Raw genomic sequence first — 24,316 nt, forward strand, 5'->3', positions numbered from 1 at the left:
CAATGTTAAAAATAAGATAAATACAAATTAAAAACAAAACTAAAACTTTTAAAACAGGAAGGCAACTGTAGCACATGTAAGGAAGAAGAGAAATGAGGACTCAGATAAACACTGTTGGTAGGTGCAGTCACATTGTGAATCTCATCTGTATTAACAGCAAACGACCTGGCAATCCCACTTCTCAAATATTTAACAATCAGTACAGCACACTCTACTTTTTACAAATGGTCACCCAAATGTGATCCTTAATTATTCATACACTCATTCTTACATGATTAAAATACTGCTCTCTGTTATTTAGTGTACTACAATTTAAAAAAAGGCAAACAGTTTAAAAAAAAAAAACTTGAGGCTGGCTTGGGTCAAAGAGCTTGCTGCTGAAATACGATACTGCAAATTCAGTGGCAGGAAATAGACAGAGCTATGTGATTGGAGAATAAGACAGCAGGAATGGTATTTATTCAGATAGCTCATTACAGGACACAGAGCACCTTGCAGGGAAAAAAAAGGCTCTTCAAATCAGAAACTACTAAGTTTTCCAAAGGGAAAAAAAATGGGAACCAAGGACAAAGTAAGGAAATAAGTTCTATCTTCATTCTATTTGTATAACTTAATCTCTTTGTATGTTTGTTGAAAGTTGCTTACTTTGAGGAAAATTGATCAAAAGCATATGAGTGGCCCAAATGCTAGAAATTTGCTCGAAGGAAATAAATAACTGTGAATCTGTAAAATGCTTACTACAAGAGTATTCAATTAAAATTATTTAAATGAGCAGAAAAAAAGAAGGCTTAAGAAATTATGCAAAATATATCGAATAAAACATGTTTGTTGGAAATAATACTGGAGAAGAATATAGAAATGTTTATGTGTTATAAGCAGTATATAAATGTGGACTACAAAGTTAATTACTTCATACTTCATGATATAGTTTGAGACACTTACAAGGACTTAAATCAAAAACATGAAATGAGTGATAAAATTATAGGTAAATATTGTTTCATTTTAACTGGATTCAGAAATTACCTCTAATTGATACATATATTTCATTTGTAACAATATTAATAACCAAAAATACAATTCAAAATTTCATAACAATTACTGAAAAATATATGTTCACATGGTCAAGAATTCATAGCAAATCATACCAGAAGTAAAAATAATTATTATAAAATGAAGGATCACAGGTTTGTTATTTTTAATTTCTTTTGGGAACACAAAATACAACTTGAGGCTGGAAAAAAATTTATATAAAAATTACAGAGTCCTACATGTTTCATTTATTTTCATGTTCTTCTGCTAAATTTCTTTTTTTTTAATTCTTCATTTTTTATTATAGAGTTGATTAGGCTAAAAGGAATCTCCCCTTCAACTCTCCCACACTGCTTTCCCTGATATTATAACTATAGTTTAGTCCTTCAACACAAGTCCATTATTCTTCTATTTAAGTGTATCCTAACATTGTAAAAGTATACAGAATGGCATAAAATCCAGCATTCTACTGACAGTTTCATTGGGTGCTAAATTTCTTATCAAAGCAAAAAATTAATCAGCTGTAGGCAAGTGTTCCATTGCTGGGAGAAAAGCAGCTTGATTAATGTCAAATTTGTGTTAAATGTCTCAGAAAACCAGCATATGGCTTTTTAAAAATAATAATATGTGGGTGAGGCAGGGAATGTTAGGTTAGAACATACCATACTGGCTCCCAGACAAGGAATGGGATTACCCAGGAAAAGAGGTCTGAGGATGTATTGGAGTAAGAATGGTGGGGGGCATGTTTGACAGAGGAGAAATGACTTCTGGGAACTTCCACAGACTGAGCTAAAACATAGTGGTTTAGAAAGGGAAAACTAGAGAATATTTTTGGGTCAGGCCAAGGCACCTGCCCAAATGAAAACCTGGGCTGGGCTAAATAGCCTTGCTCAAGGTCTCCTGGTGCATGCAAAGCTGGGGCTGGGGGCCATACCCAGTTGGGTTAGGCCATAGTACCTGCCCACAAGTATCAAAGCAGAAAGTGGGTCACAGCAGGCAGGACAACAGCACCCACCAGAACATGACAGAAATGTATCTGGGGGCATTTTCAGTAGGGGACACATAGGCTTGCTTCTGTGATATTGCAACATATATCAGTTTATTCAGAGAGCTGGAGGTGGTGAGGTGAGTTCTTGGGGTGTGCCAAGCAGCACTAGGCTGAGTAACCATTACTGAGAGCCAAAATGAGTGCAGACCAGTTGGGCTAGGCTGCAGAACCTGTTGGTGAGTGTTAGGAATAGGGCCAGCTATGTCAATCTAGGTAGCAACACCCCCTACTTGGAGAGGGCCAGGTAGGGGAACATGGGAAATCCCCCTGTGGGCCTCAGATCCTGCTACTGAGTGAAAGAGCTGGGGCAGAAGGAGGGCCAGACCTGGTTGCGCTGCCACACCTACAGGCAAACATGTGGGTTTGGACTAGGAGCAATCCATTGAAACCCTAATATGGGGAAGAATGTTCTAAGGGTGCTACTTGAGTAGTCTGGATAGTTCTAATATATAGTCAACTTCATTGCACCAGGGTTAAGAAAATCCTTCTAAAGTCTATTGCCTGACCAGATCTATTTCAATATACCCACAGACTTAATCATGCGTTGCAAGGCCTGGCCTTGAGAGTTGTTTAACTTGTTCTGCTTTTCAACTTTTGGTGACGTATTACAAGTCCTCTATCAGCTTGGATGAAATTTTTGTGTCTTTCTACTCTTAGGCTCATCAGCAGGAACTGTAGCCTAGAAGGGGAGTTTAGGAATCTTAATAAAAGTCACATTTTTATTCAGTGGCTTTTGGGCAAACTTTCATCTCTAAACCAGACAAGTGAAATAACTGCTAGACTAAAATCTGTACTTCTAGTGGCTAATAAATCTTCAGTTTGGCAATAAGATCCTGAGTAATTCAGAGTTAATTACAAATGACGGAGTCAAGAAACTACTCTTGGTTCTCAATCAAACCCTGTGAACTCTACAATAAAATAAATTTGCTATGAAAAAAATCAGGGATAAACTTTAGTATACCTTTCATCTTTAAAAAAAAAAACATAATGTAGAATTACATACCTTTTCAGTTAAGTTTTGTTTTCCTTTAAAATACTCACTTCTGGAAAGCATAACAGGTTAAACTCCGCTGGCCAAACTTTGTAGCAAATGTCTGGAGCTATAGATACAAGGTAGACTTGGTCAGCCAATACACCTTACAAAGAGTTTCTCAACTCTGGTGCAACAGAGCCAATGATGTCTGAAAATTACATTCTTCTCTGCACTGGGGTCTCTTAGATGTCATCAAATGATCAGCCTTGCCTCCATTGTCGAGTGCTGATGTAGTCTGGCATCAGGAAGTGGTTTCTTCCCCTTCCCTCCAACCCCCACTGACATAGAAGAAAAAAAAAAGAACTGAAACATTTGTTCCACCCACCTTCCCCCATTCCTCAACCTTCTCAACTATGTAAACTATGTAAACAATATTAAATATATATATATATGTATATATATAAATGTTTTTAAAATAATTTGTCTTCAAAATAATATACAACATTCAGGAGCAAAATATGTTTGATGAAATTATGATATTACAGGATTTTAAAATTTTTTCCTATGATCTCTCTCTCTCTCTCTAATCCTCTACCTACTCTCTAATTCTCTCTCTTTCCTCCACCCCCAACCCTCTACTTTTTATTCAGGTTATTAAATGCAAAGCAGCCATCGCCTGGGAAGCAGGAAAGCCCCTTTCCATTGAAGAGGTTGAGGTAGCTCCTCCTAGGGCTCATGAAGTTCGAATTCAGGTGAGTAGCGACTATCTGGCTAGGACAGATTGAACCATAAATACAAAATTAGTTTCTGGAAATTCAATCCTGTATGGAATGACTGGGAGGCCTTGTGTTGCTGAATAATACCCAACACTGGTGAGAGGAACTGTGGAATCCCCAAACAGGATCTGCCTGCCCAACACACAGAAAACCAATCACTGACATTGGATGGCAGAAGAAAGTAGGCATTTATTGCAAAGCGCAAAGCAATGAGGCAGGCAGTTATTGCTTAATTCCCAGGCTCCCTGAGTTAGGGGTGAAGGTTCATATAGTCAGAAATCAGGATTGAGAGTTTCATGTGTGCAAGGGTCCTGGTTGGTCAGTGAAGTTTGTGACCTTTCTTTTCATTGGTCAGCAATGCTATGATTTTTAGGGAATTTATGGTTGGCTCCAGCCCATCTGGCAGTTGCATGAAGCTAGTTACATCTTCACCAGAACTTTCCCCGAATGAAGTCCCCCAGTCAATAATGGCCATGTAGGTTCTTATCTACTGGAGAAGCAAATGACTCCTAGAATCTTGTGATTAGAAGCCTGTAATGCCAGATGATCACTCACTTAAGTCAGTGAAGTCCTTTTGATAAAAGGCAGGCAAGGACACCTTGTGCAAAAAGACAGTCAGGAATGAGGATTCTGCTCTTATATTGAGGGGGGTGTTTAGTTTTGCTTGGAGTTTCCATTCTGAGACACTTATAGTTTCATATTCAGGTAAGAACAGGTACTCTCCCCAGGAATGATAAATCATTAATTGTTTCTGTAATGTTGTCTGATAAAAATAAAATTTAGTTGAACTAGTTAAACATAAATCACTAACACAAGAATCAGACAAGGCAATTCCTTTGGATTAGGATGTCAGGTTTTCTTATGTTCTCCGACTGCCACTTAAAAAATGACAGAGAATTAGGTTCAAAACAAGGGAGAGAGGAAAGCCAAAGGGCTGTCCTGGATGACACCAGTGTCCAGAATGCCCAGAAAAGGCACGAGACTGCAACCACAGGGAGAAGGGACTGCAATAAGCAGAGTGACTTCAACTGTCTCATTTTCTCCATTACTGCTCAGCCTTAATTTTCCTCAAGACCACTTTAAGGGTTTGATTGATATAGGAAAATGAATGATACATCATCATGAACAGGATCTTAAAGAAAAAATAATACAGAAATACATTAGTAATTAATTTAGGTAATTTTAGTTGATATCTACCATCAATAAAAGGTTTATTGCCTCTTCATTTCATGAAGCCTCAACAAAAGTTAACAAACATTCTGCAGAAACCCATTTCTTTCCATCTTCTTCTAATATTAAACAATTTCCAATTGCCCTTTCTTTTTCCTATCCAGGAGACAATAATTGCCAATCTTCTCACTTTTCATGATTTTCTAACAACGATGAAAGACAGAAGGCAATGACATACTGCAAGTGGAAAAGAATCTAAACATCTTTATTCTATTTTTTCCATAATGTAATTCTTATGGAATTATAGGAGCATCAAAGTGGTTCAAGATGATATCAGACCACAAGATAATTTATAACATCCAGTCCAAAAATATAACAACAGAAACATAATCAAGTTTGTGATTGCTTTCTAGATAATTGCTGCTGGCCTATGTCGTTCTGATACCCATGTGATTAGTCCCACATTTGAAGGGGCTTTTCTTCCAGTTATCCTGGGCCATGAAGGTGCAGGAATTGTTGAAAGTGTTGGGCCAGGAGTGACCAACGTCAAACCAGGTACTTTAATATCTGATTCCAAATCAATGGATATGCCAGGTTATTTCAGTGATAATATCCCTTTTGGTTCTGCATGCTATACTTGATTACTATTCACATAGCATCACCATCTTTCCAAAAAAAATACCTAATATACACAGTCTATCACAGTGATTAATGTAGCCCTCCTTGAAAAACAGGATAAATCAAATCATGATTTAATTTAAATCTATATTCAAATACAGAGTAATTTTTTTAAATAATGATCCTAAAAATTTTGTATCCATAAAGCAATCTAATCAATGTAACCCTGTAGTCACAGCTCTGCTGTTTACTGGCTAAGAGTTCTTGGCCAGTTACATCACTTTTCTATGACTTCTATCAGTTCCTGTTTCCTACAGCAGAATAATAATGGTACTTATCTTGGAGTGTGATTCTGAGAACCATGTAAGTTAATACATGGAAGCAGTTAAGATGGTGCCTGCCACATAAAAAATGTTAAATTAACACTAAACACAAATTGTCATCACCTTCATTTTCAAAGGACAGAAACCATTATAAACTTGGACTTGAATTTAACCAGCGGCAAATGTGGGATGTAGAAGTCAATCTAATGGTTAAACGAGACAATCATGTGTAAAGTTTACTTCCTATATCCAATTAATTTTCATCCCTTACCTAAGGATGTTCTGGTCTGTACTGGGTGTTCATAAATAAAATAAATAAAATTATAACACAGAGGTTCAAAGACAACAGAGTCTCAGGACTCTGCACCTAATGCTATGAGCAGCAATTTGTTGCTTGAATGATAAACAGTTGCTTGAATGCTGAACATTATAACTGTGTATATGTGTGTTTGTGTGTATGTGTGTATGACTGTGTGCAAAAATATGCAGTATTGTGTAGGCAGAGAATCTGATATCTTGTAAAGAAACTTGATATTACAGTCATGTTTCCTTTCTTCTCATCATAAAACATATATGATAAACAATGGCACTATTAATTCACTCATACATTCACTGTTGTTCAACTATGAGCAACATCTTAGGTATCATCTAATAAATAGTCCTTCTTTCTAGGAGACAAAGTGATTCCACTTTATATACCTTACTGTGGAAAATGCAAGTTCTGCCTGAGTCCACTCACAAACTTCTGTGAAAAATTCTGGTAAGCCCTTTGCATTGTTAGTAATAGGCTACATATTCATAAATAATGTTGGATAGCACATTTCAAATACATAAATGGACTTGAACAGATGCTAACCTTTCAGCCACCAATTCTACTGCAATGTGTATATAAGACCGTGTTGCAAATGTATACAAAAGATATATGCTAGAATGTTTCATGGCAACACTGCTAGTAATAACCAGTATTTCAAAATAGCAAGAATATAAATTTTTAAAGTGGAATAAGAAATTGCCATGGTAACATAACAAAACAGCAAATATCACTGAACTTGAACTACAAATACAAACACATAATAATTCACATAAAAATGTTAAGAAGAAAGAAGAAAGTGGCTGATAAACATTTTCACTAAGGTTTTATATATAAGAACAATACAGCAATTTTCTTATGGCACACACATATGAAGAGAAAGTATAAATAGATCACTGAAATAGTAGTTACTTCTTTTATATATATATTTTTTACTGTATTTTTGACAATCTTTACATAGTTAATTAGGGTAAAAAGGTTCAAGGGCTATAAGGAAGTGGGTAAGACTATTATGTTCATATTGTTTCCTTCGTGTATCTGAGGTAAAGGGGGATACTGAGGGAGAAGCCCCACCCAGTTTCCCACCCACCCCAAGTCCCGGATGTGGGGCATGCTCTGAGATACTTGCTCAAGTGGTTTTCATAGTTCACCAGTTATGGATCGCTGCCAGTCACACCACTCCCAGCTCGATGAGGTCGTTGAAGAATCCACTGATTGTCACAGTCCATCATAGAGTCTTCATTTGCCCAGTATTTCACTGCCAACATATAGCTGAGGTGGTTGATTGACTTGTTCTTTCTTCTGTCTTTTCTTGGCTAGGGTTCTGAGTCCAGCAGTTCGATTGGGGAGATCTCCAAAGAAACTTTGAGGTATTCCCAGATCAAGATCAGATTCTTGTATGTTCTAGCAAGCACAGGGCCCAGCACAGTCCCTCGCCACGATCAGCTGGTGGTTGCAATTGCTGGGTTGGTTCTGCTTTCAGTCCCGACTTCCACTGGAACCAATAGGTGTTGCAGTCCAGCCTGGTTCTGCCCAGAACGTACTCGACCCTTTCATCAACCAGTGGGAGCTGCAGCCTAGTCAGGGCGACCCACAATAACCCCCACCAGGCCCGCCCCCTACCCTGGCCTGCTAGTATGCATAGCAGACTAGTCCAGTCTGTCCCACATCCCACTTGGCTCTTGTAGTAGTCAATGGGCATTAAAGCTTAGTTCCATCTAACCAGCTCAACTATCCAGCCCTCACGGATGTTGCTGAGTGCCACTCTGTCTAGCCACCCCAGCCCCCGTCCTAGTTTTCATGCCGTCCCGCGGGAGTAGAGACGCAAGAGGAGGGGAACCCGCTATTTCCCTCCCGGGTCTCTCTCAATCCCGGTTTATGCACTCTTTGGGTGATTCTGTGGTTTGACTTGACAGAATTAGGCCCCAGTGCCAGCTTCTGCCAGCTGATGCTATGGCTAAGCCCAAACAACCCTCACCCACTCTAATTTATGCTTGCACCCACAGGAAATATCAGCCCAGCCTGGCTATTCCCTGATCTAGTCCACATGCAGCGCTCAGGTGTTGCAGCCCTGCTTAGTCTTGTCTGTCCCTATCACAGCCCATGCTATCCAGTGGGAGTAGCTGTCTGGCGAGGGAACCAGCCCCTCAATCCCCCCGCTGGCTCTGCCCTCTCCCTTACTGGTTCTCACGTGTGCTGGTTGGGTGCTGCAGTCACATCCAGTACAGGCTAGCTCACCCTGGTATTCCATATTGTGCAATGGTTTTTGTCGCGACCAAACCCAGCCTGACCCACACTCTGTTCTGGTGTTCGGGTTTGCCAGTGGATGACATGAACTGATTCAGCTTGGTCCACCCCTGACCCATGCCAAATGTATGCCAATGGGGAACTTTCCATGGCCTGTTATGGGCTGTTTCCTGTCATGCTTCTTGCGCTTTCCTGCAGTGACTGTGTCCTGCCAGAGGAGTTGCCCAGGCTCCTCCATGAGAACCCCTCCCAATGCCAGATTTTGCGCAAACCAGGGGGTCCATGAGCCAGCCCTTCTCAGTTCACCTTCTGTGCTAGCAGGAACAGTGACTTTTCTTGGCTGGCTTTCAACCCATTCTGGTTCTTGTTGTTGGATGTTTCAGCCCAGCCATGGCTCGTCCATACCCATGTACAGCTCACACATGGCTCAGTAGGGGTTGAGACCTAGCCTTGTCCGTCCCACATCTACCCGGGTCCTCCAGCACACCAGATGGTGTTGGGGTCTGGGCTGGCCTGGCGCATCCAATCCCAGCCACACTAGTGCCACGGGAGACTACAACTGTTTCCTAGTTAGAACACAGCCCCCATTCCAGCACACATGCCCCTTGGTGGGAACCTAAACCCAGTTAGGGTGTTCCCTTAGCTCCCCAGCTGGGCCTGTTCCCAGAAACAGATCACGTGCCTGCCAGTGGTTGCTCTGACTCCGCTTAGCTCAGTCTCTCATCTGTCCTGGCCTCTGCCTTAGACACTATGGCTTAGCGTCCTTGTCTCACGCAGACCAGTAAGTGCCAGAGCCTAGCTCAGCATGACCTGTGCTCCATTCTGGCTTCTCGTTTCGCTTGAAGGCTAAGGTTTGCTCAGTCCTGCCCAGTATATCCCATTCCATTACCAATTTACACATTAGCCAACTGTTGGAGCTACTTTGCCCAGCTTGTCCGACCCGCAGGTCTGGACTACATGTTCACCAGCGGGAGCTATGACTCACCAGGGGAGTTTGCCAAGTTCCTCCACTTGATATCCTCCCAGACTCAGTTCTCATACATGCCAGTGGGTTTTAGGCCAGTGCCTGGCACAGTCTGGCCTTCCATTTGGCTGTATATGAGCTGGTGAATGTTGCAGCCCAGCCCAACACACACCATGTTCAGGATGCAAATCCGGGTGCTGCTGCCTTGACCAGTCCAGACTGTTGCAGGTTCCTTTACCCGTGATTGATGGAAGGCTCCTTGGTCACACCTAGCTTAGTACAAAACCACCCAAACTCTTAGGCTTACCAGTGGGGCTAGAATTTCCGTAGGGTGTGGCCCACACATCCCGCACAGAATCTACTCCCAGATATGGTTCTCGAATGCTTGTTAATGTTATGGCCCTGCCTAATGTGACCAGTCTCCTGATCCATCATCATGTCAGGTAAAAGGATATCTTGTTGGACCAGCCCAGAGCCTTAGCTTTTGCAAGAACTGGTGTTCACTGCTCAGCATTGTTCAGTTTCAAAGGAAGAGTTACTGCCATTGGGAATCTTTAGGATTGAATCAGATTCCAGAAGCACAGTGGAATCAACCTGGAGCTACCTAAGCAATGATTCAGACATTCAGTAACCCAGAGCTCCCCGGCCAGGCGGCCAGCAGGCAGAGCTTGGTGCCAAATGGCGCACTGGCCGCCCAGGTACAGCTCACCACGTGCTGATGGTGGCTGGAGTCGGTATCCGAGCAGGATGTCCCATCCTGGAGCTCACAGTAGTTACTTCCACAAGGAGGAGACAACAAATAACAGTCATTTCCCCAGAGCCTTCATAGACAGAACACTTAGGAGTCAGCTTTGAAATCAGTGAGTACAGCACCAAAATCTAAGTCTTAATCTCTTTGTTTTAACTTTACTGAGACTATAATCCAATTTGTCAATAAAGCTATCTGAAACTATTTAAAAGGCTGAACCTACAATACTCAAATCTATTACTGTGCCTTAATTTCCACATTTCCAACATGAGGTTAAAAAAATCATGCTTGCTTCATTAGGTTGTCACAGGTATTCAATGAATTAAGAAACATTTATTTGTAAACCTTTAGTGAAATGACTGATTTAGATAATGACCATAATGCTTTCTAATATCATGAAAAGGGAGAGAATTCGATAGTATGTCCCATTGTTCATGCTTACAATGTCAGGAAACACTTCAATAGTGGAATAATGGACTTATAATACTAGAGGGAAAATCAGTAGGAGGGAGCAGATTCGGGGAATGGGATGGGAAATCTCAGAGCCTTTGGAACTGTAGCATAAAACTGTAATTTTGGAGAGAGAAAGCTAGAGAGATAATTAGGACATCAGGAATGGGAAAATAAAACGGGCCAGTAACATAAAAAAAAAGGTAGCACGTCACTCCAGAAAAAGGTTACCAACTTCCTCATTTCTCCTTTTTTTTTTTAATTTTCTAGTAAAGGTAAAAATCCTTTAATCGAACAAGAACTAATGGAAGACAAAACCAGCAGGTTTACCTGCAAAGGAAAATCAATTTACCATTTCTTTGGAGTCAGTGCCTTCTCTCAGTACACTGTAGTAAAAGATGTTAATGTTGCCAAAATAGATGATGATGCAAATCTAGAAAGAGTTTGTCTGATTGGATGTGGTTTTTCTACTGGCTACGGAGCTGCAATCAACACTGCCAAGGTAAATGGTTAAACACACAGGGTTATGCAGAAGTTATGAGAAAGTAATGTGATGTAAAGGAACTGAGACTTCATTGTTCTGTTCACTCAAATTCTGACTATGTAATTTTTTACCTCTACCAGTTGAAGCAAGTTATTTTACCTCTGTGGAATAGCAACTAGTACAAATACTAATGGAGATAAGGGAATCATATGTTTATAACACCTGGCCCAACAGGCAGCAGCAGGTAGTTGACAGCCAGCAATCTTAATTGCTATTAGATGGTTTACTGTTCCTAATTTAAATACATATTTAAACTCAAATATGATGAGCCCTAGATATGGTTATTCCTCCTGGATCAGCCCCTTGGTCAAAGGACATCAGAAGCTACAGAGATCCTCACCATCTCCATACAGTCATCCAGGCTTTCTCACAGATGCTAAGGATTCCTCTTCCTCAGCAGGAGCTCATCTCTGCTTCTTTTCCCAGCCCTTGGCTTCAACAGAGGATATTTGCTGGGGATCCTAATGGTAGCATGATGTATCCCTAGAATCCCAGGTTAGAATTTAAAAGTTCTAACAAGGCCTTTAGGTCATATGTAAAAGAATTTCCCGAATGGGCAAACAGCCTTATTTCAACCTCTCTGACATCAAATTTTATGCCCTGACTCAAAACTGCAAAGTGCAGAGGCACTGTGTTTAAAATTTTTTTAACATTTCATTCGTCTTGGGTTATGTCACTTTCCCTTGGGGCTAGATACATTTCCATAGCAGGCTGCATTGCTCCCTGCTTCTCCCTGAACTGTAGACCACTCAGTATCACACTGCGTGTTTCCAGAGCTTGTCACTGTGAACTGTGAGTGCTTCATCCCTGCCTTCCATCAAAAATGCAGAGAAGATTTTAATTGGATATAGCTTTCTGATGGATCCTGCTTCATTCAGCCACTAAGACAGGAAATGATCATCATCCCATTTTCTCCAGTGTACCTGCATTCATTCCTGTATTCATTTTCATCACACTGTGAATAAATTCTTCATAATTTCCATTCTATGCTACTTTTCGTTCCATCTATTGCCCATTATGATATCCCCAGAGCTCATCACCACGTGTGGCACTTAACAGGAACATCAAAATTTTTCAACAAATGATTGGGTAAAGCCAGAAACATCTGACATTCTTAAAGCATCTTCTTGAGGATCTGTCCTCAGCTTTACAATCCAGTGGATTTCTTTTTTTTTTTTTATATCTAAGAATTTTTTATTTAACACTATGCTTGGTTTCTTTTTTTTTATTATTATTTATTATTTTTAATTCATTAATTACATTGTATTATGTGACACAGTTTCATAGGTACTTGGGTTCTCCCCACCCCTCCCCAAACCCTCCCACCATGGTGGATTCCTCCACCTTGTTGCATAACCACAGCTCAAGTTCAGTTGAGATTCCCCCATTGCAAGCGTATACCAAACATACAGTCCAGCATCTTATTGTCCAGTCAAGTTCAACGGCTTCTTAGGTATACCCTCTCTGGTCTGAAGACAGAGCCAGCAGAGTATCATCCCAGTCAATTGAAAGCTCCAACATACCATCAGCAAAAATTTACATCATTATGGAATTAATTGACATAGTAATGAGTAACCAATATGTTAAAAGTAAATGCGAGTTCCTAGCCACCTTCTGTGACCACCTCACTTACATTTCAATTTTAGTTTATATACAACATATAACATTCATAACATAACATGTTATACATAACATCATATCATCTTAAATTAAGGCAAACATGTGGTATTTAACCTTTTGGGATTGGCTCATTTCCCTTAGCATTATGGTTTCCAGTTTGGCCCATTTGGCCACAAAGAACTGCATTTTGTGTTTTTTAATAGCTGAGTAGTATTCCATGGAGTAGATGAACCATAGCTTTCTTATCCAATCCTCTGTTGATGGGCATTTTGGTTGCTTCCATGTTTTTGCAATTAGTGATTGTGCTGCTATGAACATAGGAGTGCATGTTGGTTTCTCATAAAGCAAGTGTTCTGGATATATTCCTAGGAGTGCTATTGCTGGATCATACGGTATGTTGATTTTGAGTTGTTCGAATATTCTCCATACTGATTTCCATAGAGGCTGTACCAGCCTGCAGCCCCACCAGCAGTGGAGTAGGGTTCCCTTTTCCCCGCAACCTCGCCAACAAGTGTTGTTGGTGCTTTTATTCATGTGGGCCAGTCTTACTGGCGTTAGGTGGTACCTCATTGATGTTTTAATTTGGATTTCCCTTATTGCCAGGGAACTTGAGCACTTTTTCATATGTTTATTTGCCATTTGGGTTTGTTCCTTTGTAAAGTGTCTGCCCATTTCCCGTGCCCATTTCTTGAGTGGCTTGTTTGTTTTGACATTTTGGTTGTTTTGTAGCTCTTTGTATATTCTGGAGATTAGCCCTCTATCACCTATGTCGTGTGCGAAGATCTTCTCCCATTCTGTGGGTTGCCTTTTTACCTTGTTGATTGTTTCTCTAGCTGTACAGAAGCTTCTTAGTTTGATGAGGTCCCAGTTGTTTATTTTGGTCTCGATTTCTACTGCTTTTGGAGTCTTTTTTAGGAAGTGAGGGCCTACCCTTAAGTGTTGCAGTGTGTTTCCAACATTTTCTTCCAAAAGTTTAAAGGTTTCTGGATGTAGGTTTAGATCTGTTATCCATTTAGATTTGATCTTAGTGTATGGTGAGAGATGTGGATCTATCTTTTTGTTTCTGCAGGCTATTAACCAGTTGTCCCAACAGCATTTATTGAACAGACCTTCCCATTTGCCTGGATTGTTGTTTGTCTTTTTGTCAAAGATTATTTGGCTGTACCTGTTTGGGTTCCCATCTGGTGTTTCTATTCTGCTCCATTGATCTTCCTCTCTATCTTTGTGCCAGTACCACGCTGTTTTGATAACCACTGCCCTATAATATGTCCAGAGGTCCGGAACTGTGATTCCCCCTGCTAACTTCCTGTTCTTCAGGATGGTTCTAGCTATCTGTGGTTTTTTGTGTTTCCAGATGAACCTTTGGATCATTGTTTCCAGTTCCATGAAGAATGTTTTTGGCAATTTGATTGGGATTGCATTGAATGTATATATTGCTTTTGGCAGTATAGACATTTTAATGATATTGATTTTACCTATCCAGGAGCATGGGATGTTACTCCATCTTTTGAGGTCTTCTTCAATTTCTTTTTTAAGTAGTTTGTAGTTTTCTTCAAATAAGTCTCCTACATTTTTGGTTAGATTTATTCCTAGATATTTCATACTTTTCTCTGTTATTTTGAATGGTATCTTGCTGGTTAAATCTTTTTCCATCTTGGGGCTGTTCGCATACACTATGGCTGTTGATTTCTGTTCATTAATTTTGTACCCTGCCACTCTACCAAACTCTCGTACAAGTTCTAGCAGTCTCTGTATTGAGTCTCTTGGCTCTTCTACATAAAGAATCCTATCATCTGCGTATAGTGAGAGTTTGACTTCTTCGTTTCCCATTTGGATTCCTCTGATTTCTTTTTCTTGTCTTATGGCCTCAGCGAGTACCTCTAGGACTATGTTGAATAGCAGTGGAGAAAGTGGACATCCCTGTCTTGTTCCAGATCTCAGTGGGAAGGGTTCCAGTTTTTCTCCATTCAGTATGATGCTGGCGTTGGGCTTTTCATATATGGCTTTAATTATGTTGTGGATTTTTCCATCTATGCCTACTTTGGTTAGGGTTTTTAGCAGGAAGTGGTGTTGGATTTTGTCGAAAGCTTTTTCTGCATCTATTGATACTATCATGTGGTTCTTGTTTTTCAGTTTTTGGATGTGGTGTATCACATTTATGGATTTCCGAATGTTGAACCATCCCTGCATTCCAGGGATGAATCCTACTTGATCTGGATGAATGATCTGTCTGATGTGTTTTTGAATTCTGTTGGCTAGGATTTTGTTGAGAATCTTAGCATCAATGTTCATCAAAGAGATAGGTCTGTAGTTTTCCTTCTCTGTTAGTTCTCTGTCTGGTTTTGGGATTAAGGTGATGTTCGCTTCATAGAATGAGTTTGGAAGGGTTGCTTCTTCTATTGTTTTGAAGAGTTTGTAGAGGATTGGGGTCAGTTCTGTTCGGAATGTTTTGTAGAATTCTGTAGTGAAGCCGTCTGGGCCTGGGCTTTTCTTTGTTGGGAGGTCTTTAATTACTGATTCAATCTCTGCTTCAGTTATGGGTTTGTTCAGGTCGTTTGTTGCCTCTGGGCTAAGTTTTGGCAGGTGGTAGAAGTCTAAGAGCTTTTCCATTTCTTGGTGATTTTCTGATTTGTTGGAGTACAGTGCTTTGTAGTAATTTCTAATTATGTCCTTAATGGATGCAGTGTCTGTTGTTATGTTGCCTTTTTCATCTTTGATGCTGTTAATTCTTGCCTTCTCTTGTTTTTTCTTTGTCAGTTGGGCCAGTGGGGTGTCTATCTTGTTTATCTTCTCAAAAAACCAGCTTTTTGATTCATTGATTTTGTGTATCTTTTTTTTATTTCTATCTGATTAATTTCCTCCCTTGTTTTGATGATTTCTTGTTTCCTATTGTGTGTAGGGCTCTTCTGCTATTGTTTTTCCAATTCCTGGAGGTGTGTGGTTAGTTCCTGTATTTGGCGCCTCGCTTGGGCCTTGACATGAGCTCCAATTGCGATGAGTTTACCCCGTAGCACTGCTTTGGCAGTGTCCCACAAATTTTGGAATGTTGTGTCAGAGTTTTCATTGGTTGCAGCCAAGGTATCGAAGTATGACTTTTCATTGAAAATTTCATCTGTGAGGCAGACAGAAATATTTCACTTTGCTATCAGCATATTTTCTCCCTCAAATGATTTATTCGTTCCTCGAATCACTCATTAGTAAGAAAATGAAAATTTTATGGGAAAGCAAATCAATCTGAAGGCTGTTTGGGGGTATGCACTAGCTGTATGATAGAATTAGCAGCTGATAAAACAGTCAAGACATTTGACCATTCTTCCCTTTACAGCATTGATGACTCAAGAAAGAACTTTCACTCTCCTCTTCTGAACTCCTTGCTATCTATTTCCTGTGCTTCTACAGTGCTTCTTAGGTAGTACAATCAACACCAGAGATTTGACCACAGCTTTCTCTTTTTTAAAACTTAAAATCCTCCCTTTCCCTCTACTTTGTTTCAGCTTTTGAGATAATATACTCTAGAACCAATGGATAATTAGCAAGAATTGAATACAAAATAACCATTTTACCTAAATACAGCAAATTACAAAGTAATCACAGTACTATACTATGAGAGGTGAAAGTGGACATTCTTGTCTTATTCCAGAACTGAAAGGGAATGCTTTCAGTTTTTTCCCATTCAGTATGAGATCAGCTGTTGTCCACGAAGCATAGCTCTGAAATAATTTACCAAACTGAAGAACAGTCATTTCAGGTTGGTTGATTTCCTCCATTTGTGATATAGTTTTATAACCACCAGCCTTTTATTCATATATCCATGCCCCCATATCATCATCCCTCTTAAAAAGCAATACCAGCTGTTTTAATAGTTACTTTATAATTTTCCTGCCTGCAGGTCACCCCTGGGTCTACCTGTGCTGTCTTTGGCTTAGGAGGTGTGGGTCTTTCTGCTATAATAGGTTGTAAAACAGCAGGAGCTTCCAGAATCATAGCCATTGATATCAACAGTGACAAATTTGCAAAAGCCAAAGCCCTGGGAGCCACTGACTGCCTCAATCCTAAAGAACTGAATAAGCCTGTCCAGGATGTCATTGTTGAAATGACCAATGGAGGTGTGGATTTTGCTATTGACTGTGCGGGTGGATCAGAAGTCATGGTATGTATATCTTTCTCTTGGATCTTAGTTTTAATTTGTTCTATGGTCATCCAATAATGGTACAGGGATAGATCATGTTCATCAAAGCAATTACAATTATTTTTTTCTAATACTGTCAACATGTTAACAAGGAGGTTGAACTGTCTGCTGCAAATCATGTTCTATTCCTTCAACTATACATTTCTTGATGCCCACTGATGTGTCCCTCAAATGCCAATATTAGCATTACGTTAAAAAGCCATATCAACATTTAAGAAGTCATATCAATATTACCTATCAATTTTCAAAAAAAATCTGAGATCACTTTGAGAATCTCAGCTTTATTAAACTAGAATGTTTTTTTCTGATTTTGTATCCCATTTTCCTATTTTGAAACAATATTCTGGGAAGTTTATTCATTTCCAATTAGTATAATTAAATAACTTGATTGATTAGTTGATTTAAGTGTTCTGCTGAATTTAACTACTTAATTTACTGATTTACTTTTTTATTACTATATTTATTTATTTATTTTTATAATCTTACTTAGTTGATTAGGGTACAAAGGTCTACAAGAAAGTGGGTAAGACCATTGTTTCCACAGTAATATCATAATATTTTTCCCTGTATCTGCGGTCAGGGGAGAAACAAAGGAAGAAGCCCCACCCAGCCTGCCACCCATCTCAGGTACCCGATGTAAAGCATGCTCCAAGGGTCCTGCTCAAGCAGAATCCACTGGCTGACAGTCTCTTCATGGTTGGGATTCTGAGATCAGCAGTTCAGTTGGAAGGATCCCCAAAGAAATTTCATCTGAGCTGATCCCAGACCTGATTTTTGTGTGTGCTTGCACAGTTCGTCGCCTCAGTCAGCTTATGCATGTGCTGGTGGTTAGAATTGCTGGGTCAGTTCTGTTTCCAGCCCTGTCTTCCACACGAATTGATGGGTGTTGCAGTCCAGCCCAATCCTGCCCATTTCTTACTTGGCCCTCATGCAAACCAGTGGGAGATGCAGCCTAGTTGGGGCGATTCCTCATAAATCCCACCAGGCCTGCCCCTTACCCTGGTTCCCATGCTTACCAGTATGTACCGCAGACTTGTTGAGTCTGTCCCACATCCCATTTAGCTCTCGTACTTGTCAATGGGCACTGAAGCCTAGTGCAACCGAACCAACCCTAATATCCAGCCCACACACATACTGGCGGGTGTCTTTCTGTCTAGCCACCCCTGCCCCAGTCCTGGTTTTCATGCCCTCCAGTGGGAGTGGTGACCCAAGAGGGAAGTGCCCACTATTTCCCTACGAGGCTACTCCCACTTCAGTTTATGCACTCTTCAGGTGGTTCTGGAGTTTAACTTGACAGACTTAGTCCCTAGTGCCAGCCTCTGCCGGCTGATGCTTCAGCAAAGCCCAATCAACCCTCACTCTGATTTATGCTTGCACCAGTAGGAACAGTCAGCCCAACCTGGCTTTTCCCTGATCCAGTTCACATGAGGCCCACAGGTGTTGTAGCCCTGCCTGGTCTGGTCTGCCCCCATCCCAACTCACGCTCTGTAGTGGGAGTGGTTGTCCAGCAGGGGAGCGCACATTCCCCCTGCCAGCTTTGCTCCCCCCATCCCTGGTTCTCATGTGTGCTGTTTGGGCAATACGGTCACATCTGGTACAGCTCACCTCACCTTGGCATTCCATAACATGTACTGGTTTGTGTCATGACTGAACCTGGCCCAACCCACACTCTATTCTGGTGCTTGGATTCACCAGGGGGTGATGTGAACTGGTTCAGCCTGGTCTGCCCCCCACCTATGCCAAATGTATGCCGGTGGGTATCTTTCTCTGGCCTGGTCTGGGTTGCTCCATATCATGGTTCTTGCACTCACCTGTAGGGATTGTGTCTCGACAGAGGAGTTTCCCAAGCTCTTCCATCAGAACCTCTCCCTATGCCTGATCTTGTGTATACTGGCGGGTCCATGGGCCAGCCCTTCTTGCTGGCCTTCAATCCATTCCAGTTCTTACTGTTGGATGTTTCAGCCCAGCCAAGGTTTGTCCATACCGAGGCACTGCTCACACATAGCTCAGTAGGGACAGAGACCTATCCTAGTTCAGCCTACATCTACCCAGGTTCTCCAGAGCACCAGATGGTGCTGGCGTCTAGCCTGGCTTAGTGCGCCCGGTATCAGTCCACACTTGTGCCTAGGGAGATTGCAGCCATGTCCAGAACCTAACGCAGCCCCCACAGTGGCCCTCGCATTCTCCAATGGGAACCCCAACCCAGCAAGGGTATACTCTCACAGCTCCCCAGCCGAGCCTATTCCCAGGCCTAGTATCCCTGGCTCAGGCAGACCGGTCAGTGTAAGAGTCCAGTTCAGCATGACCTGTGCTCTATCCTGATTTCTGTTCTTCCTTCTGAGTTGAGGTTTGCTTGGTCCTGCCCAGTCCTCCCCCTTCAAAGTGCAACTCAGCCCACCCCACATCCTACTCAACGATCTAATTTTAATTATTTTTATTTGATTTGACTTAACAAAGCAATTTATTTTAATTTAATTGATCTATTTTAATTGATTTGATTTTGTTGTTTAACAACCTTAATTAATGCTCACTTCAACTATTATGTTAAATAAAAGGGCAATCACATTATTTAAATTACAAAACTCTTTTGTAAAACATACAAAATAATTCCTTGTAATGCACAATAAACAGAAATAAACTTATTCAATTTAACTGTATTGTATTAAGTTAATATTTAAAACAATCTAGATATAATATATGAGAATGTATTAAACAAAACTCATACATGTATATAGTTACATTTATTTGTAAGTTAACATTTGTAGAACTATATAGGCTATACTTACATAGTAGGCTAATCTTTATTAATAATACTTAAAATGTTATACAGTTAGCACCTACTATAGTCTATGCAATTATGATGCAAATATTTGTCATGCTGTTTTATCTAGGGACTAAAACAAGGGAAAATTTTTCTATGTGGCCATTTTCTCATTTTTATTTTATTTTATTTTTCTATGTGATAACATTTTTTTTATTTCCAAAAAATTTCTTGAGAAACAAAGAGTTTTCATCTGCTAGGTTACTCCCTAGGGATATCCCTTAGCGATACCCAAAGCTTAGAGTTAAGAATTCAATACAGCTCTCTCTGTCACATGGGTCGCAGGAAATCAACTACTTGAAATCTCACCACTAGCTCCCAGAGTCTGCACTTGCAAGAATATGGTCTGTGAAACCAAAACCAGGCATTAAGCCCAGGAAGTGACATGTGTGACATAGGAATCTTAAAAGCAAGTCCAAAGGTCCACCCCTAGAATATTTTGTATCTCTGATTGATTGAATCCACTGAGCAGTATATCACGGATCAGAGTGAGCCTTATTTCTCAGACTATAGTGAATAGCTACTTATTCAACCTTTCTTCACAACTTCAGATTTTGCTCCTAAACCTCTAAATTGTAAAGATCTTAGTGCATATCCGTGGTGGATCACCAAAACCTTACTGATTAAAGTTCAGAATAGCTTATATTATTTTCCTAACACCATCTATGCACATGTCTTACAACAAAAACTTAAATTTCAAAGAACTATAAGAGAAAGAGAAAAGAAAAAGAGACAGAGACTTTCCATCTATTGATTTAGTACCTAAAAGGCCACAACAGCCAGGACTGGACCAGACCAAAATTAGGATACAGGAGCGTCTTCTGCATCTCTCACATAACTGCAGGGACCCAAGAACTTGGATCATCTTCCACTGACTCCCCAGCTATATTAGCAGGGAGCTGGATTGGAACTGGAGCATCTGGGACTTGAACCAGCACTCGTATGGGATGCTGCACTGCAGATGGCAGCTTTATTTGCTGTGCCACAGGATCAGCCCCAAGTTGTTCTTTTGATATATAGCAAACACATCATAGATTCAGGCTATCTTTGTTATTAATACAGGATAAAATATGATGTTTATTTTACATTCTTTTCTACTGAACCTCAAATTGCACTGAAGTTCTACACAATGATTCTACAACCTCATGTGCTTGAATCTCATCATCTCATATGCAGAATTGGATGAATTTTCTCTAATGTACTACACTGGATCTCTAAAGTATTCCTGGCTACACTGAAGCTCATATTCTACGTTTCTACATACTCAAGTGGTCATCTTTATTGTACCTTCCAGAAAGCAGCACTGGAAAGCACAACAGTAGGCTGGGGATGCTACACTTCTGTTGGAGTCGATTTAGCTGACAAAGGATTGACTCTTTCTCCAATGGAACTAATAATGGGCCGTACTTTGAAAGGAACAAACTTTGGTGGTAGGTTTCTATTATTCATAGCTTTTAATTTCCTTGATAACACTGAAACTTTTAGAATAAACACTATTGACAGGCAAAGAAAATAATTTAAATATTGAATATCTATCACATATAAAGACAACACAAACACCAATCATGTAAAATTAAACAGAGTTCATGCAGAAGCATAACTGTAACTTGTAAATTTAAAACCAATTTGCAGTGATTAAAGCCAATAAAAAGCACAAATGGTGAAATTTTAATTGATAAATTTTTTCTCTAATGTAGAAAATCATCTTGATTTTTCCTATTAGAAATTCTTTAGATATACATACTGAAAATTTAAAAGAAAGGAGATTAACCTATTTAAAGTCACTCGAATTTGACTTAATTTCACATTCCATAAATGCTGATGAAATTGCTTAATGCCATAGACCATGTCTTTCATTTTTTTGGCATTTTGACCCAATTATAGGTTGGGATGCACAAACTGTCCCAAAGCTGGTATCTGACTACAAGAATGGGAAATTCAATCTAGATACACTGGTGACCCATACTCTGCCATTTGACAAAATCAATGAGGCACTGGATTTACTGAAGCAAGGGAAAAGGTAAAGGGATTTAGAAACCCTTGAAGATTGTTATATTTTTGTTTAATGTTAAGATATAACCGGTTTGTCTTTCCTGGTCTTCTGCATCAGAGATATTAGATGTACTTAAAAGATTAAAGAAAGACCATTGGAGTGTAAGGTAGGAGAAGTTTCGAAGTCTATAACGCACACTTTCACTGCCAACTTTGGTAACTGGTACTGGGCTGCTCCCTACAAAGGGTGGCTTCCATAAGAGGCCCCTAAGAACTAACTCTCAAATTCTGAGTAGGTTGAGGCTTTTTGGGCCTTGGATTCTAGTGCTCATAACTCCTTTACCACATCACCTTTCTTCTAAAGTTCTCAGTTAAGGAATATAACACAAGAATACATGCAAAGTGACATACAAATGGGAAACTTTATTTCTTTACTAGTCATTAGATAAATCCCCCATATTCTCCAAGAAGGTTTCCCTGGTAAACAGAAAGAAGACAGATGCTTTTAGGTAGATACCTAGTAGGATCACTTCTTTCCCTCTAACTCAATGAGACTACCTGGATGCCTAAACAGGTACAAAGTAAACACATTGGAAGGGATTTTCCAGGTGTGTTCACTATGTTGGCACAGGCAGCTCAAGAAAGGACAAAACTTCCTACCATGCCAACTCCAGAGAAGTTAGGAATTACTAGCTTATCCCCCTATTTTCTTGTACATGTTGGAGTTATTCAGAAGTGAGAACATTTGGATTCACAGAAAATACCACCCAATCTACCAGTCACCTACTCCTTTGATGCCCAGCTTGGTTCTGGAAAAGCCAAGAACAGTGATTATTCTAAGACTAAAGTCTCCTTAGATATAATTTACTTCCATATAATTCCACTGGGAAACAAGGATCTGTTTGGGCTGAATGAGGGTCTAAAATTCTGTTTCCTGCCTTCACCTACTAACTCCATATATAAAATTTCACATACTGCATGAGTAGAGAAGGAGGATAAGATAAAAAAAATTAGCTCTAACAAACTTGATGTCTATAAAGCTTAAACCAGGTCTCAAAAATAATCGTGTTTCAGTTAAATTTATCATGAAAATTACACTTATAGTTTATTTCTTATTAACAGCATACGAACGGTCCTGATCTTTTGAAGATGCCAAGAGCAATTTGGAACACCATATGACTGAATATGAAGCCACTGGATTGATTGCCTAAAATGATGAACCGAGGAAACCTATAAACTTAAATAAATATTTACAGCTAATATCTTACCATAAAATGTTATAATTAACATAGCACTTATAAGTATGATCTTAATGGTTTGCATGATAAATGACTATAGACAATGCAGTTCTTATGAATGGAATGTTATGTTTATAGATTGCTTAAAATTAGCTCTGAGAGGTGACAGCAGGGAATGAAGAGATAATAAAAACAGACTGACCATATTCTATAATAATTTAGGTTGGGTAATACATATATGATGCTTGATTATACTATTTACCCACTTTTATCTATGTTGAAACATTCCACAATAAAGATATTTACTGGAAAATATTTTATATGTACATCAAATGGTATGTAATTTCTATATTCCTGTAAGCTATTCTTTTACTGCTAAAAATTCCTTTTAATTGCTATTCTTTTAGCATCACTTTAACAGTGTTTTATCATGAGAAGTAATCAGATCTCAAAAATCTATAAAGATGTGAAAAGAAAAAACCCTATCAAATTTCTACCTCCATATTACGGCCACATTTTCATTTTTTAGAATATTTACAATGCAGTAGGTTTAGTATTGTATTTAGTGCTTTATAGCTTAATGTCTTTAGTTGAGTTTGAGGCCAAAATGCAATTGTCAACCAAAAATAATGAACATAATGTACTTACAATAATATAAGTAAAAATATTTGTTGTTAGAAGACTTAATAAGATTTATACCAAAAGGAACAAAATGATAGTTTTCAAACTATTGTAGAATAGATATAACAATAAATGTTTTAAAAGGGTAAGAAGATAGATAACAATTTACGTCGCAGCAATAAAGAATAACCCTCAACTTTGTATAAATTCTAAAACCTATCAGTGTTCTTTAAAAATTCTTCAAGGGCCCAGTGCAGTGGCTCTGTGGCTGAATCCTCACCTTGCAAACCCCGGGATCCCACGTGGAAGCTGGTTCATGTTATGGCTGTTACAGTTCCCATCCAGCTCCCCTACTTGCACCCAGGGAAGGCAGTGAAAGATGGCACAAAACCTTGGTACCCTGCACCCAAGTGGGAGACCCAGAGGAGGCTCCTGGCTTCCAATCGGCTCAGCACCAGCTGCTGTGGCTACTTGAGAGTGAACCAGCAGATGGAAGATCTTTCTCTCTGTTATCTCCTTTACTCTGTAAATCTGCCTTTCCAATAAAAATAAATAAATCTTTTTTAAAGATATATCTGTCAGAAAGATATATGTTTCATAGAAAATAAATCTTTTTTTAGAGATTTTTTTTTTTT

General features: G+C 39.6%; 1 protein-coding gene across 1 annotated transcript; it reads left to right on the top strand.

Annotated features, from left to right (window-relative positions):
- The first annotated feature begins 474 nt into the window (after positions 1–474).
- LOC101516927 (alcohol dehydrogenase class-2 isozyme 1) lies at positions 475–23,015 on the top strand. Its single transcript, XM_058667016.1, has 9 exons — positions 475–571; positions 3,701–3,802; positions 5,410–5,551; positions 6,610–6,697; positions 10,927–11,158; positions 16,710–16,970; positions 21,125–21,260; positions 21,715–21,850; positions 22,945–23,015. Exons 1-9 carry the CDS (start codon positions 554–556, stop codon positions 22,967–22,969), a joined length of 1,140 nt encoding a protein of 379 aa, XP_058522999.1. The 5' UTR covers positions 475–553; the 3' UTR covers positions 22,970–23,015.
- The last annotated feature ends 1,301 nt before the right edge of the window (positions 23,016–24,316 follow it).

Source organism: Ochotona princeps, chromosome 7, assembly GCF_030435755.1.
Source record: "Ochotona princeps isolate mOchPri1 chromosome 7, mOchPri1.hap1, whole genome shotgun sequence".
Lineage (NCBI taxonomy): Eukaryota > Metazoa > Chordata > Mammalia > Lagomorpha > Ochotonidae > Ochotona > Ochotona princeps.